This window comes from Vigna unguiculata, chromosome 1 (genome assembly GCF_037176805.1).
Source record: "Vigna unguiculata cultivar grain cowpea cultivar isolate G323 ecotype 2 chromosome 1, ASM3717680v1, whole genome shotgun sequence".
NCBI classification, from domain to species: domain Eukaryota; kingdom Viridiplantae; phylum Streptophyta; class Magnoliopsida; order Fabales; family Fabaceae; genus Vigna; species Vigna unguiculata.
Genome location: NC_140792.1, coordinates 39,574,698 through 39,586,409, shown reverse-complemented (window position 1 = coordinate 39,586,409; position 11,712 = coordinate 39,574,698). Strand labels below are relative to the sequence as shown.

The 11,712-nt window shown below is 32.1% G+C and overlaps 3 protein-coding genes across 3 annotated transcripts; all 3 read left to right on the top strand.

Annotated features, from left to right (window-relative positions):
* Positions 1–1,035: 1,035 nt before the first annotated feature.
* On the top strand, positions 1,036–3,617 carry LOC114186894 (ENTH/VHS/GAT family protein). Its single transcript, XM_028074968.2, has 3 exons — positions 1,036–1,682; positions 2,534–2,815; positions 2,928–3,617. The coding sequence occupies exons 1-3, from the start codon at positions 1,197–1,199 to the stop codon at positions 3,366–3,368; spliced, it is 1,209 nt and encodes a 402-aa protein (XP_027930769.2). The 5' UTR covers positions 1,036–1,196; the 3' UTR covers positions 3,369–3,617.
* A 1,247-nt stretch (positions 3,618–4,864) lies between these two features.
* On the top strand, positions 4,865–6,013 carry LOC114194687 (pollen Ole e I family allergen protein). Its single transcript, XM_028085057.2, has 2 exons — positions 4,865–5,184; positions 5,263–6,013. Exons 1-2 carry the CDS (start codon positions 5,060–5,062, stop codon positions 5,585–5,587), a joined length of 450 nt encoding a protein of 149 aa, XP_027940858.1. The 5' UTR covers positions 4,865–5,059; the 3' UTR covers positions 5,588–6,013.
* Positions 6,014–9,956: 3,943 nt separating this feature from the next.
* Positions 9,957–10,817, top strand: LOC114180383 (uncharacterized). Its single transcript, XM_028066694.2, has one exon. It carries the CDS (start codon positions 10,097–10,099, stop codon positions 10,634–10,636), a length of 540 nt encoding a protein of 179 aa, XP_027922495.1. The 5' UTR covers positions 9,957–10,096; the 3' UTR covers positions 10,637–10,817.
* The last annotated feature ends 895 nt before the right edge of the window (positions 10,818–11,712 follow it).

The following is an 11,712-nucleotide window of genomic DNA, read 5'->3' as shown; positions in this document are numbered from 1 at the left end:
AGTAACGTAAGGAATAACAAAATAATATTAACAATAATAATATGATGTCTAAAATAAAAAGTAGTAAATGAAAAAATTATAACATATTTTGAGAAAAAATATACTTGGGTAATTATTGCATATTTAGTTAAATAAATTGTGGTAGGACAAACATATTTTTTTATCAGCAATTGATAAACTTTTTTCTAAATATTAATAAAAGAGCTAATCTCATAACCTCTTCGCTCCTCTTTCAATTTTATCATTAAATCTCTTACAACTCTTATTTATCCGAAGACACTAAACATCATTTGAAATAATATTTAAGAAATTCATATACAAAGTTTAGTTTTAAATATTCCCCAAAATATAAATATATATATATATATATATATATATATATATATATATATATATATATATATATATATATATATATAATGAGATATCGGTTTATGTATAAATATATTTATTTTCAACTATTTAAGATAATTTAAAATATATTAACTAAACTACTTTGAACTAAATAATTAGTATTTGAATAAAATATATAGCTATATGAAAAATAACATTATAGCTCCATGCTTGTTTTACAAAATTCTAACCCACCTACGAAATTAAACAATATTTTCCACTATATGATTTCGGTCAAATTATTATTTCTGCCTGTGTTCTTATATGTAGTCCACGCGGAACAAATCAACATGACAATGATTAGGATGAGACAGAAGAAGACGTGAAAATCATAGACTTATCGTGTTGTTAACTTTGTAAGATCATGTTACTGGTAAAATATAATTTTAAAACTCAATTTAATAGTTATTAGAAACTGTTCTAATTTGTATTTTTAACATGTTTAAAGATAAATTAACTTGAATAACGCAATTAGAAAGGTAATTAATGACTAAGTCGATTATGAATAAAGAGATTTGAAAAGTGAGTCATTTGAATGGAGTAATGATTAAGATTATTTTAGATGGTAAAGTAAATAGTAATTAATGTAACCCACAAACCCGAGTCTAGGGCATTGAAAAAGTATGTGGCGGACCCAGTGGAAGCAAATTCAACCCTTTTGATCACTGTAATGAGAACACCACACACACCTCCTTTTCTCTCTCGTCTCTTCTGAACTTTATAATCCTCAAACGCGGTGATCCTTTCCATTCTCGAAATCCATTCTAGGGTTCCGCAAACGAAGAAAAGGGCAAAATTAATCGATGGAGCGGTTGAAGCTGGCGCAACTGGGGGAGAGGCTGAAGACGGGTGGGGCCCAGATGGGGCGAATGGTGAGCGGCAAGGTGAAGGAGATGCTGCAGGCCCCCACGCCGGAGTCCAAGATGGTCGACGAGGCCACGCTGGAAACCATGGAGGATCCTAATTGGGGCATCAATCTCAGGATATGTGCCATGATCAACTCCGACCAATTTAACGGCTCCGAGGTTGTTAAGGCCATCAAGAGGAAGATCAACCACAAGAACCCTCTGGTTCAGACTCTTAGCCTCGACCTCTTGGAAGCCTGCGCCATGAACTGCGACAAGGTCTTCTCCGAAATCGCTTCCGAGAAGCTTCTAGATGACCTCGTTCGCTTGATTGATAACCCGCAGGCCCACCACAACACTCGACGTCGGGCCTTCCAGTTGATTCGGGCCTGGGGCGACTCCGAGGATCTTGCTTATCTTCCCGTCTTTCGTCAAACTTATATGGTCAGTTCCTTTTTCTTTTTTTCGACCGTTAAATAAATCATCGCTTTCGTTCCTGAAAAAAACATTCTTATTTATCTTAGTTATGCTTTGACGTTACACGACTAATCTTTAAGAATTTGAAATTCTACTGTATAATATTCATGTATTGAAGAATCTCTCTTTCGAGTTAGTTTCTGAAAGCCACTCAAATATATCGACATGGAGACTGAATTATGCTTTTCTTGGTTTTTATGAGTAAGTTGCACCGATGTCTTGAACTTTCTTGAGATTGTATATAGTTCTGTTTTTAATCACTTACAACAATCTTCCTTGTAAGATACGCGATATATATGGTTTTTAAACAATTAAGATTAGTCGGTGTAATAGCAAGAAATAAAAAAGAACATTGGCCAAAGTTTGCAAAATTTAAGGGGGAGCGTGGGTGTGATTTCTTTACTTTTATTGTTTTTTCGTTGGCACGTGTTTCGATTGGGCAAAAACGGCTATAACGGGATGTCTTGTTTGTTTCATTTGATACTCTTGTCTTTCCGCTCTCTATTATGTTTTGTCTTTTTCATTATTTGTTCTTGGTACTTGATTTTTATTGCTGTATGTAGCCTCTAGACATTGCTTGGAAAAGTGTATGATGCTAAAAAAATACCCAAGTGAAAGTGGGAATTTTGTCTTTAACGGACTACTGATTTTGATACGCGAAACTGTATTGGGTATCATGTTTTCACTTTCATGTTTTCACTTATTTTCTACGCTTTTAATCAAACGTTTTCTATTTTACAATTTTTCTGTGATAGACTCTTCCGTTTCCTTCACTCTCACATTAATTTGAATTCTACATCCTCTCTGGTTGATGGCAGAGATTGAAAGAAGGGAGGGATGGTCCACTTGACATGGCGGGAGGAAATTCACCATCTATTCCGTATGCCTCAGAGTCATATGCACATCAATATCCTGTAGATCCCCCTGAAAGATACCCAATTCCTGAAGCTGAACTAGCTATCGATGATCCAGCGGCTTTCTCTTCTAATTACCAACACATATCTGTTGAGGAGAAGAAAGAGCATCTAGTGGTTGCTCGGAATAGTCTCGAATTGCTTTCTAGCATATTGAATTCTGAGGCTGAGCCAAAACCTTTGAAGGTAAACACACGTTTTGATAATAAATAAAAGGCAACATTACCAAAATAATGAATTGGTATTTGTATATTTTTATCAAAATGCTATTCATTTAGTGATAGATAATTGCCTGCAGGAAGATTTAACTGTGAGCTTGTTGGGCAAGTGCAAGCAATCACTCTCTATCATCAAGGGGATTGTGGAAAGCACTACAGATGATGAAGCAACGCTTTTTGAGGCTTTATATCTCAATGATGAGCTTCAGCAGGTAGTTTCTAACTATGAGAAGTTAGAAGCTGCTCAAATGTCTGGGACACAAGAGCCTCAAAATGCTGAACCCGCCAAGCATGATGCGGAAGCTGTTCAAAATCCCAATGAGGTACCTGTAAGGTTTGAAATTGATGATTCCGAAGAATCTGAAGCTGATCAGAATCTGGATCGAAAGGTGCCCCAAAAATCGAACACTCTTAAAGTCAATGCAACTGAGGTCGAGGGGAATGGTCTTGCTGAAACTGAAATAGTTAAGGACACAACGGAAAAGAATGGTGAATCTAGCTTCAAGCGAAATACCGAATGAGGAAAAGCATTATTAGCGTGAATCTTCTAGCATTTCATTGTTGTCTTTGTTCATATCTTGTAATAAGCTGTAGTCCTTCCATTTGTGAGGGTGATTTACGTTGCCCAGATATGTAATTGGCAGGAGTTTCATCCCGAGGATTGTGATATTTAATCCTTGTGAGATCAGGCTAGTTCATAAGGTTAATGTAGTTGCACGTTTTTATTCGCTTCATATTAGTTAATGGTGTATCTGTGTGTCTTCATTTAATTCGACACTTTGATTTCATAGAAACAATACTGTAATCGGGCACATTTCGAAACAGATGCATTTTTCTTTTGGACTTCTAGCAGAAAATATTTGTCTTTCAGGATCAGACTAAAACAAAAAATATCACTATTGCTTCTTTTTGTTTTTGGAAGATTCACAAAAATAGTTATTAGTTGTTTGGGAGTTGAAACTTTGAAATTATTAAGCAGAATGTATTCATTTGGGTTTTGTCACTTGCAAGTTATAAAGAATTAGCACTACATATGATGAAGTGTCCCTACAAGTAAAAAAGTGCAAAATTATTATTAGCAGTGAGTGAATCCTATTTACACACTCAAAAAAATTTCCTTTCTTTCTGGTAATATCCACGTTGTAAACCATATCTATCACTGCATTCTCTTTTTTCCTTGTTCTCTTTTGCTCCTTTTCTTTTCTTTATAGAATTAAAATAGTTGTGCTTTTTGTTTTACTATTTTACATTTTGTGGCTCTCTCATCTAAAAAGTGGTATATCGGTGCATGCATGAAATAGATATAATAATGGACTATAATTAGTCGTATTGAGAATAAAAAAGGTTTAAACTAGAATCCATACGTTTTTATTGATTTTGTAATAAGTTTATACCCATTTTAAAATGAAAGTTTATATTCAGTGCGAGAGATTTTTCTGAAATTGTATTGGACAGCTGATGATTTTTATTTTAAAATTAGATAATGATATTTTAACATATGATTATTACATTACATTATTTAGATAATGATATTCTATCACTTGCCGCAATCACACGAAAAGAATAAGGTGGTGTTCAGGCAATAGGTTTTCAATGTCTTTCTCAGTGCTACATTTGATGGGACGCAATTGATTTGAATAAAATTGAAATTTTGGCTCTTAAGTGGTTCATTGTGTTTCTGTCAAACAATTCAATGTGTTATGGCACACAGCATCGGTTGATGACAACAACGTCAATCAGCAGAATCAAAGTTAATTCAAGCGGTGCTGCATTCTCGTGATTGATTTATTTGCCGCCGATTCAAACTTATTTTTGAACATAAAGCGTAAAGCGTTTGATTAATAAATAATAATGACAATTATACAACAAACCTCTTCGATTTTGAAATTAGTTTTTGTTTTTATTAAAAATTAGTATATCAAGCACTGCCAAGCATAAGTGTAGCTGGGTCACAATCTGCCATTAATATTGTCGTAAATATAAAAGGTAAGAAGATTCAAATTTATTGGAAGAATAAGAATGGTCAATAGGGTCAGTTCGTGCAGATCTATCTGTGCAATTCAAAATGCCTTCACGTGTTCCTCGAGAACAGAGTCCACAGTGTGACAGTGTAACGTTCCAACAAACATCAACCATATCCGCAACAAATCTCACACTCCTCCTCACAATTTATCAGCAGCAGATGAGAGCTGAAAAACAGTAGAAGACAAGAATGGCTTCACTCTGCACCACACTTCTCTTTTGTCTTCTCCTAATCCTATCTTTAGCGGCAGCCGCAGAGTCGCATCGTACTCCCGGCTTCCTCTACACTCGCACCAGAGGAAGATGCACCGCGCAGTAAGAAACCCCGTTCCGTTCTGTTAACAATGTCATCAAATCAAAAAACGCGATAACGGTGTACTGATTTCTTGTCAGGTTCTGGAGCGGGAGGAGGGAGGCGTGGCCGAGGATGGTTCCGGAGACGTCGACGGTGTCGAACGTGTTCGGGTCTCGGGTCTACGAACACTACAGATCGGATCTGACATTGATAGAAGCCGCGGCGAGGAACGACGAGGAGAGTAACGCCTTCGGAGGGTTGGTGAAGGAGGGAACCGCGGCGTTGCTTAACTCGTATGCGAGAGAGGGTTTTCCTTACAAACCCTGGCAGGTTAAGACTTTGGTCATAAAAGCGTTGGTGTCCCAAGCTGCAGCTGCATCTCAAGCCAATAACTTCTTGTTGGCTAACCAGGCTTGCTCCTAAAACCTAATCTATTCCTAACTCACTTTATCATATATTAAAATTTCCTTACAAACACTCACCATGATTGATTATCCATGTTTAGCTTAGTTGTGTTATTATTGGGTAAGGTCCACTCGCTTTACCCTTTTTGTTATTGGTCTTCTCATGCGATTTTATCGGAATCACTACTCTGTGACGTGATTTTGGAATGTTAGAAGGGTATTTGTTTGTTGATAAGAAGGAATCGTTGCAATGGAGGGAATTAGTACTCATTATGTATTGCGTCTCTCTAATTATCTTTGTTATTATCAGTCACCATGCCTGGTGCTTTCTGAATTTGTAAGTTCTGGGCTGAGGAAAGTTTATTCCGACGTCACACATAAGTTTTTTTTTTTATTCCGTAGCTATTCTATTTATAATATTTACTTGTATAGTGCTGTTTTTTCATAGCTCAGAATTCGGTTTACTGGTTGAAATTTGATATCAGCAGAACTAGTTGGTACTAGAGCGGTGATTTTTTATTTTTTTTCATTAGTGTACTGTTCCACTTTTTATTTTAATTACACGGATAGCATACTGGAATTGGGATAATGCAACATAATTACACACATAGCATAGTGTAATTTTCATTTTCAGGTCTAAACTCTCCTTTCAAAACCCACAATTTTAAACATGGGTCCAACTCCAACCATCGTTGACAACTCATTGGGTGAGTATGAAACAATTGAGATAACTGGGAAGGTCATGGTGGTGGCTATTATAATATTCATTGTGATTGTGTTCGTTCTTGTGCATCATCTTTATGCGAAATGCTTCTGGAGGAACATGGGGGAGAGAACGTCTCGGGCAAGACCCGATCATCTATGGGACACCAAAATTCGAACACCAAAATTTTAATTTTTTAATTGAATAATTATGGAGGTAAGAATTCAAGTCGCGGATATTGAATTCTGATCCATTTTTAAAATTGTGTTTTCCAAATAAATGTTATGTGTGAAAAATAAAAATAAAACGGGGCGGGTACGGGTATCATGATCCCATCCCCATCTCCATGATAAAAATTCATCCTCATCTCCATCCCCAAACCCAACGGGTATACAACTTTTGACCCATCCCCATCCCCACCGGGTAACGGGTATTTTCTTATACCCATACTCATACCCATTTTTTATTGTTCCATATATCAATTAAATATTTTTTATAAAAAAAATTTAAAAATCACACCAACGGAATCATGATACTATCAAAATATTCAATATTAAAATAACATACTCTTTTTTATTTTCATGATGTCAAATATTAAGAAAAATATTATAATAGTATAAATCTCAAATTAAAGTATCAAATAACAACTAAATAAAATTCAAATAATTATATAAAAGCTAAAAAATTACACATTACTAAAATTTTATAATAACCAAAATATTTATTAATTTTACAAATGATCAGTGGTTTTATTTACATTCGATCCACCTACACATAGAAAAAAAATGAAAAATTAGATATGATATAATAATTGAAATTGAAAATTTTAATTACTAGAATATAATGTACCTTCTTCATCAGATTCATTTTCACTCATGAGAACATCTTTTCCTTTTAATTTTTTAACACCTACAAACACCAAATGTAGAATATTAGATGAGAATTCACAAAAAATACTAACAAAAAATATTAATAAATTTGAGTAACTTACCTAGATGGTTTGAGTTCCATATCCAACTTCTTGTACACATCAAAGCCTCTATAGTAATATGATGAAGTCGACTACGGTGAGAAGTTAATATCTGACCACCAGTACTAAAAGCAGATTCAGAAGCTACAGTTGTTATTGGAATAGCTAAAACATCCCTTGCAATTGCTTGAAGGGTTGGAAACTTTAACCCATTTGTTTTCCACCATGATAGGATATCAAATTCTTGTGTAACCGGCAAATTATCTTCTTCCAAGTAATAATCCAACTCTGTTTTCATAACTGTAGTTCTAGATTTTTTTTTTTTTGCCATAAACTCTAAAAATTCATTCGCATCATTATCAACATCCTTTCCCAACTCTAATGATGTAGCTCTATAAGAAGAAGTTTCATTCTTTTTTGATTGATATTCCAAAACCAAATCATAGCACATTTGACGAATCCTACTAAGTTTCAGATCAAAATCATTACCATACAATTTATAAAAATAATATTCTAACATGTCCATCTTGTACCTTGGATCTAAAACTGAAGCAATTGCCAATATGTTATATAACAAAAAACAAAGAGAATGAGAAATATGTTATATATATATATATATATATATATACATATATATATATATATATATATATATATTATATTATATTATATATTATATTACTATGTATATATATATATTATATGTGTGGATATCTTATGTTTATATATATATATAATTATTTATATATATTATATTATATTATATATTATATTATTATTACTATGTATATATATTATATGTGTGGATATCTTATGTTTATATATATATATATATATATTTATAGATATATATTTATTTTAAGTATATATTATATTATATTATATAATAATATAAATATAATAATATATATTATATTATTATGTATATATATTATATGTATATGCATAGATATTTTATGCTTTTATATATATATATATATATATATATATATATATATATATATATATATATATATATATTTCTTTTAAATTTTTATAAATTTGTAATGTTATAAATTTGTTTATAAAAGATTTCATTAGTTAAATGATTAATTTGTTTTATACGTATATATTATATATATTATATTATATTATTATGTATATATATTATATGTATATTATATTATATTATATTATATTACATGTATATGTGTAAATATATATATATATATATATATATATATATATATATATATAAGTATATTTTATTTATATGTATATATACTATATTATATTATATTATATTATATTTTATGTGTAAATATATTATTTATTTATATATATTTTTTAGATTATTTAATAAATTATAAATAGTTTAGTAATTTAAGCGGGGACGGGTATTTGGGCGGGTATATATATATCCCCATCCCATCCCCATCCCCAGTTGAAAATTTTGGGTATTATCCATACCCATACCCATACCCAGTCAAAGCGGGGATTCCCCGTCAAAACCGGGACGGGTTCGGGTGATACCCACGGGCACGGGTTTATTTGCCATCTCTAGCTAACACAAAGAAAGAAAATTTCTTGTATCCATATTGGACCTGAAGAAGTCAAACTCTTGTCAATTTTTCTTGTTTTGTAAATGAAATAGGAAGGAAAAAAAATATGAAGTTAAAAAGAGTATAAAATAATTAATTAAATATTTAATTATTGGGATGATATCTATTTTGTTATAGTTGTATTAATTTGGTAGCTTCTCAAATGTATTATAATTTTTTACATAATGCTTCAATTCAATTAGGTCTATTTTATTCGAGGATGACTAACGTCGTCAACTTAATTAAAAGACTTAAAAGATTATACTAATTTAAACCTGTTAACATTTGAAATATATTTTTAAAGATTTAAATGAATTGCTAAATATAGTTAATATTAAGAATTTGAGGACATATTTTCTAAATGTAATAAAGTTATTAACTTGATAATTAAATGTTGTAATTTAAGCAGTTATTAACATCTATTGATTTAATTTATACAATAAATTAAAAGTTATAATTAATTATTGAACTAAATATTAAGAAATTTATTGAATTAAGGAATTTATTTAAAACAATTGTAATTTTAAAGGTTAATTTAAAGTTTGTATAAGGAGAAAAGATGAAACATAACTCTCATCAAATTAATATAATAAATAAAGAATAAATTAAGCATACAAGGAGAAGGATCAACATGAATAAATTTGTGCTATATTTAACAGCAGATGAAACGAAATAAATATAGTCATAAATTATTTGTATAAACTCTTCACTATTATTTGTATAACTATGTCACTATTCTTTTTAATCATGTTTTTTTTTTATCTCCAATACTTGAATAAAGTTTGTTGCTTAATAGTAACTCTGACCCCAATGATCTGTTCATACAAGCTCAAATCCTTTCTACAACGACATTAACATTCTGTATATGTCATGGTGTGGACTTGAAAATATGCTACACAGCCATAAAATCTCAGTTTCAATAAACAAATAATGTAAATCCATTGACAAAAATGTGAAGTAAAAAAGGAGAAGATTCTAGTTTTATGCTGAATTAATGTGAATGTAATGTCAGCTTAATAATTAAGCAAGCTAGTTGTATGGTAGTGCAGCTTTATGCTATTCTTATTGTCAAAAATATTCAGCGCGTAATAACTAAGCCACCATGCACAGCATAGCCACCTTTCATGATAACAGTAATATACCATTCCGAAACATGACACTGAAGAAGCAGAGGAATCTAACTCTTGTTACATCTATCTTATAAAGGAACAAACTTTCAATCTGAACTTAATTGAGTTTTCTCTTATCTGAAGCATTGCTCTCTCCTCTTCTGTCATGAAATCCTGCATAAGCCTAAAGCTGAGGTTGAGGCTTCCACCTGCCAGAAAGGCATGGAAGAGCTTCACTTCTACAATTGGTAAACTGAGTAAGTCCAAATCCAAATCCATGAAGAAACCTAGAAAGCCTTCAAAACCTATCACCAAACTTGCTACCTCCAAGGCCCCTCCAAAGTTCATCGTTGGCAAGCGTTTTTTTCGCCACAAAAGGTTAGTGACAGTGAGAAATTTGATCTTGGGGTTCCACAAGAAGCCTGCACCTGTGTACATTGATAAGCTCTTTAAGGAGCCTTCATGTGAGTTGGTGGGGCAGTTGAAGTTGAAGCCACCCACAGCACAGAAACCACGAACTAAAAGGGTCTCTGGGGAAGAAGGAACAAGAAAGAGTGGTGGTAGATCTTGTGGCTCAGATGGTATGTGGGAGTCACTGGCGTTGGCGTCACCTCAGATGCAGGGAATAGATGAACGAGCAGAGGAGTTCATCACTAGATTCAGACAAGAGATGGCGGCGCAAGAGATGATAGCAAGAAATTTGTAGCACATGTTCAGGATCTTAGTGAAGAAATTCTGGAATGTACATGTGAATAGAATTCTTCAAGGATCCAAAAGAAAGAGTTTTATTCGATGTTTATGTTTGTTAAGGCTTTTTGTTTGACATCCAAAGTTGCGATGATGCATATTGGAGATTAGTAGTTATTGAGTTTTTTTGTGTTTTGATATATTTTCATCTTGTATATGTTTTCATCTCTTTAGTTGTTAATACATTCAAACTCATCCATGAAAGAAGAAGCTTTTGACATAACAATTACAAGAACACAGAACATGGTAAAACTGAAAAACAAAAAATGGGATTAAAGAAGGAATGAAGATTAACACACACCTTAATTGAAAGACCAAGAATAAGAGTAAAGAGGAATTTTCCACTGAAAAAGTTATTCAAGATAATAACTAGTGATAAAAATTTTCATATTCTCAAGGCATTCGAAATTCTCAACTGATGTAAGAAAATTCATATCTCATTTCTTTCTAAAATCATCTTGTTAAAGAGCATCAAAACTCGATAAGCAACATATGTAGATGTATGATCAATGGTGTTTAACTTGATAATTAAAAGTCGACAAAGTTATTGACACAAAAATACAACCAAATTCCATAGAGGAGACAATTGTTGGGTAAACTTAAATGTGAGTAGTTGAAAATTGCTATATTAATTATCTAGGAGATTGTAAAAGGTTGAGAGTACTATTGATTAAGCATGCAATAGAGTTCATTAATTGTGAATTAGAGAGTGATTATATTTAATGAATGTAGTTGAAGGATCATGTCCAAAGACTTACAAAAGGATCATATAGTGCTTGATTGAAAAACACAACAAATCTGAATATAGAGAGTATTTATCCAAAAATCTTGTTTGTCAACATCGATAAGACACAAAGAATAACACTAACAAATATCAAACATTAAAGCATAACAGTAGTATGGTTGTCGTAATTTTTTCTTTTATGAAAGTTTTTCATCTTTGTTAACTATTCTTTGTCCTTTTATTTTCTGTTAGTGTGCTTTCATGTTCGTAATTATTTAGAATAAATTTACTTTTATCGCTACCCAGACAGA

Coding starts and splice junctions, on each gene's coding strand:
- LOC114186894 (XM_028074968.2), top strand. CDS start 1,197: ATGGAGCGGTTGAAGCTGGCGCAACTGGGGGAGAGGCTGAAGACGGGT. Junction 1,683..2,533: donor TCTTTCGTCAAACTTATATG/GTCAGTTCCTTT, acceptor GGTTGATGGCAG/AGATTGAAAGAAGGGAGGGA. Junction 2,816..2,927: donor CTGAGCCAAAACCTTTGAAG/GTAAACACACGT, acceptor AATTGCCTGCAG/GAAGATTTAACTGTGAGCTT.
- LOC114194687 (XM_028085057.2), top strand. CDS start 5,060: ATGGCTTCACTCTGCACCACACTTCTCTTTTGTCTTCTCCTAATCCTA. Junction 5,185..5,262: donor AGAGGAAGATGCACCGCGCA/GTAAGAAACCCC, acceptor ATTTCTTGTCAG/GTTCTGGAGCGGGAGGAGGG.
- LOC114180383 (XM_028066694.2), top strand. CDS start 10,097: ATGAAATCCTGCATAAGCCTAAAGCTGAGGTTGAGGCTTCCACCTGCC.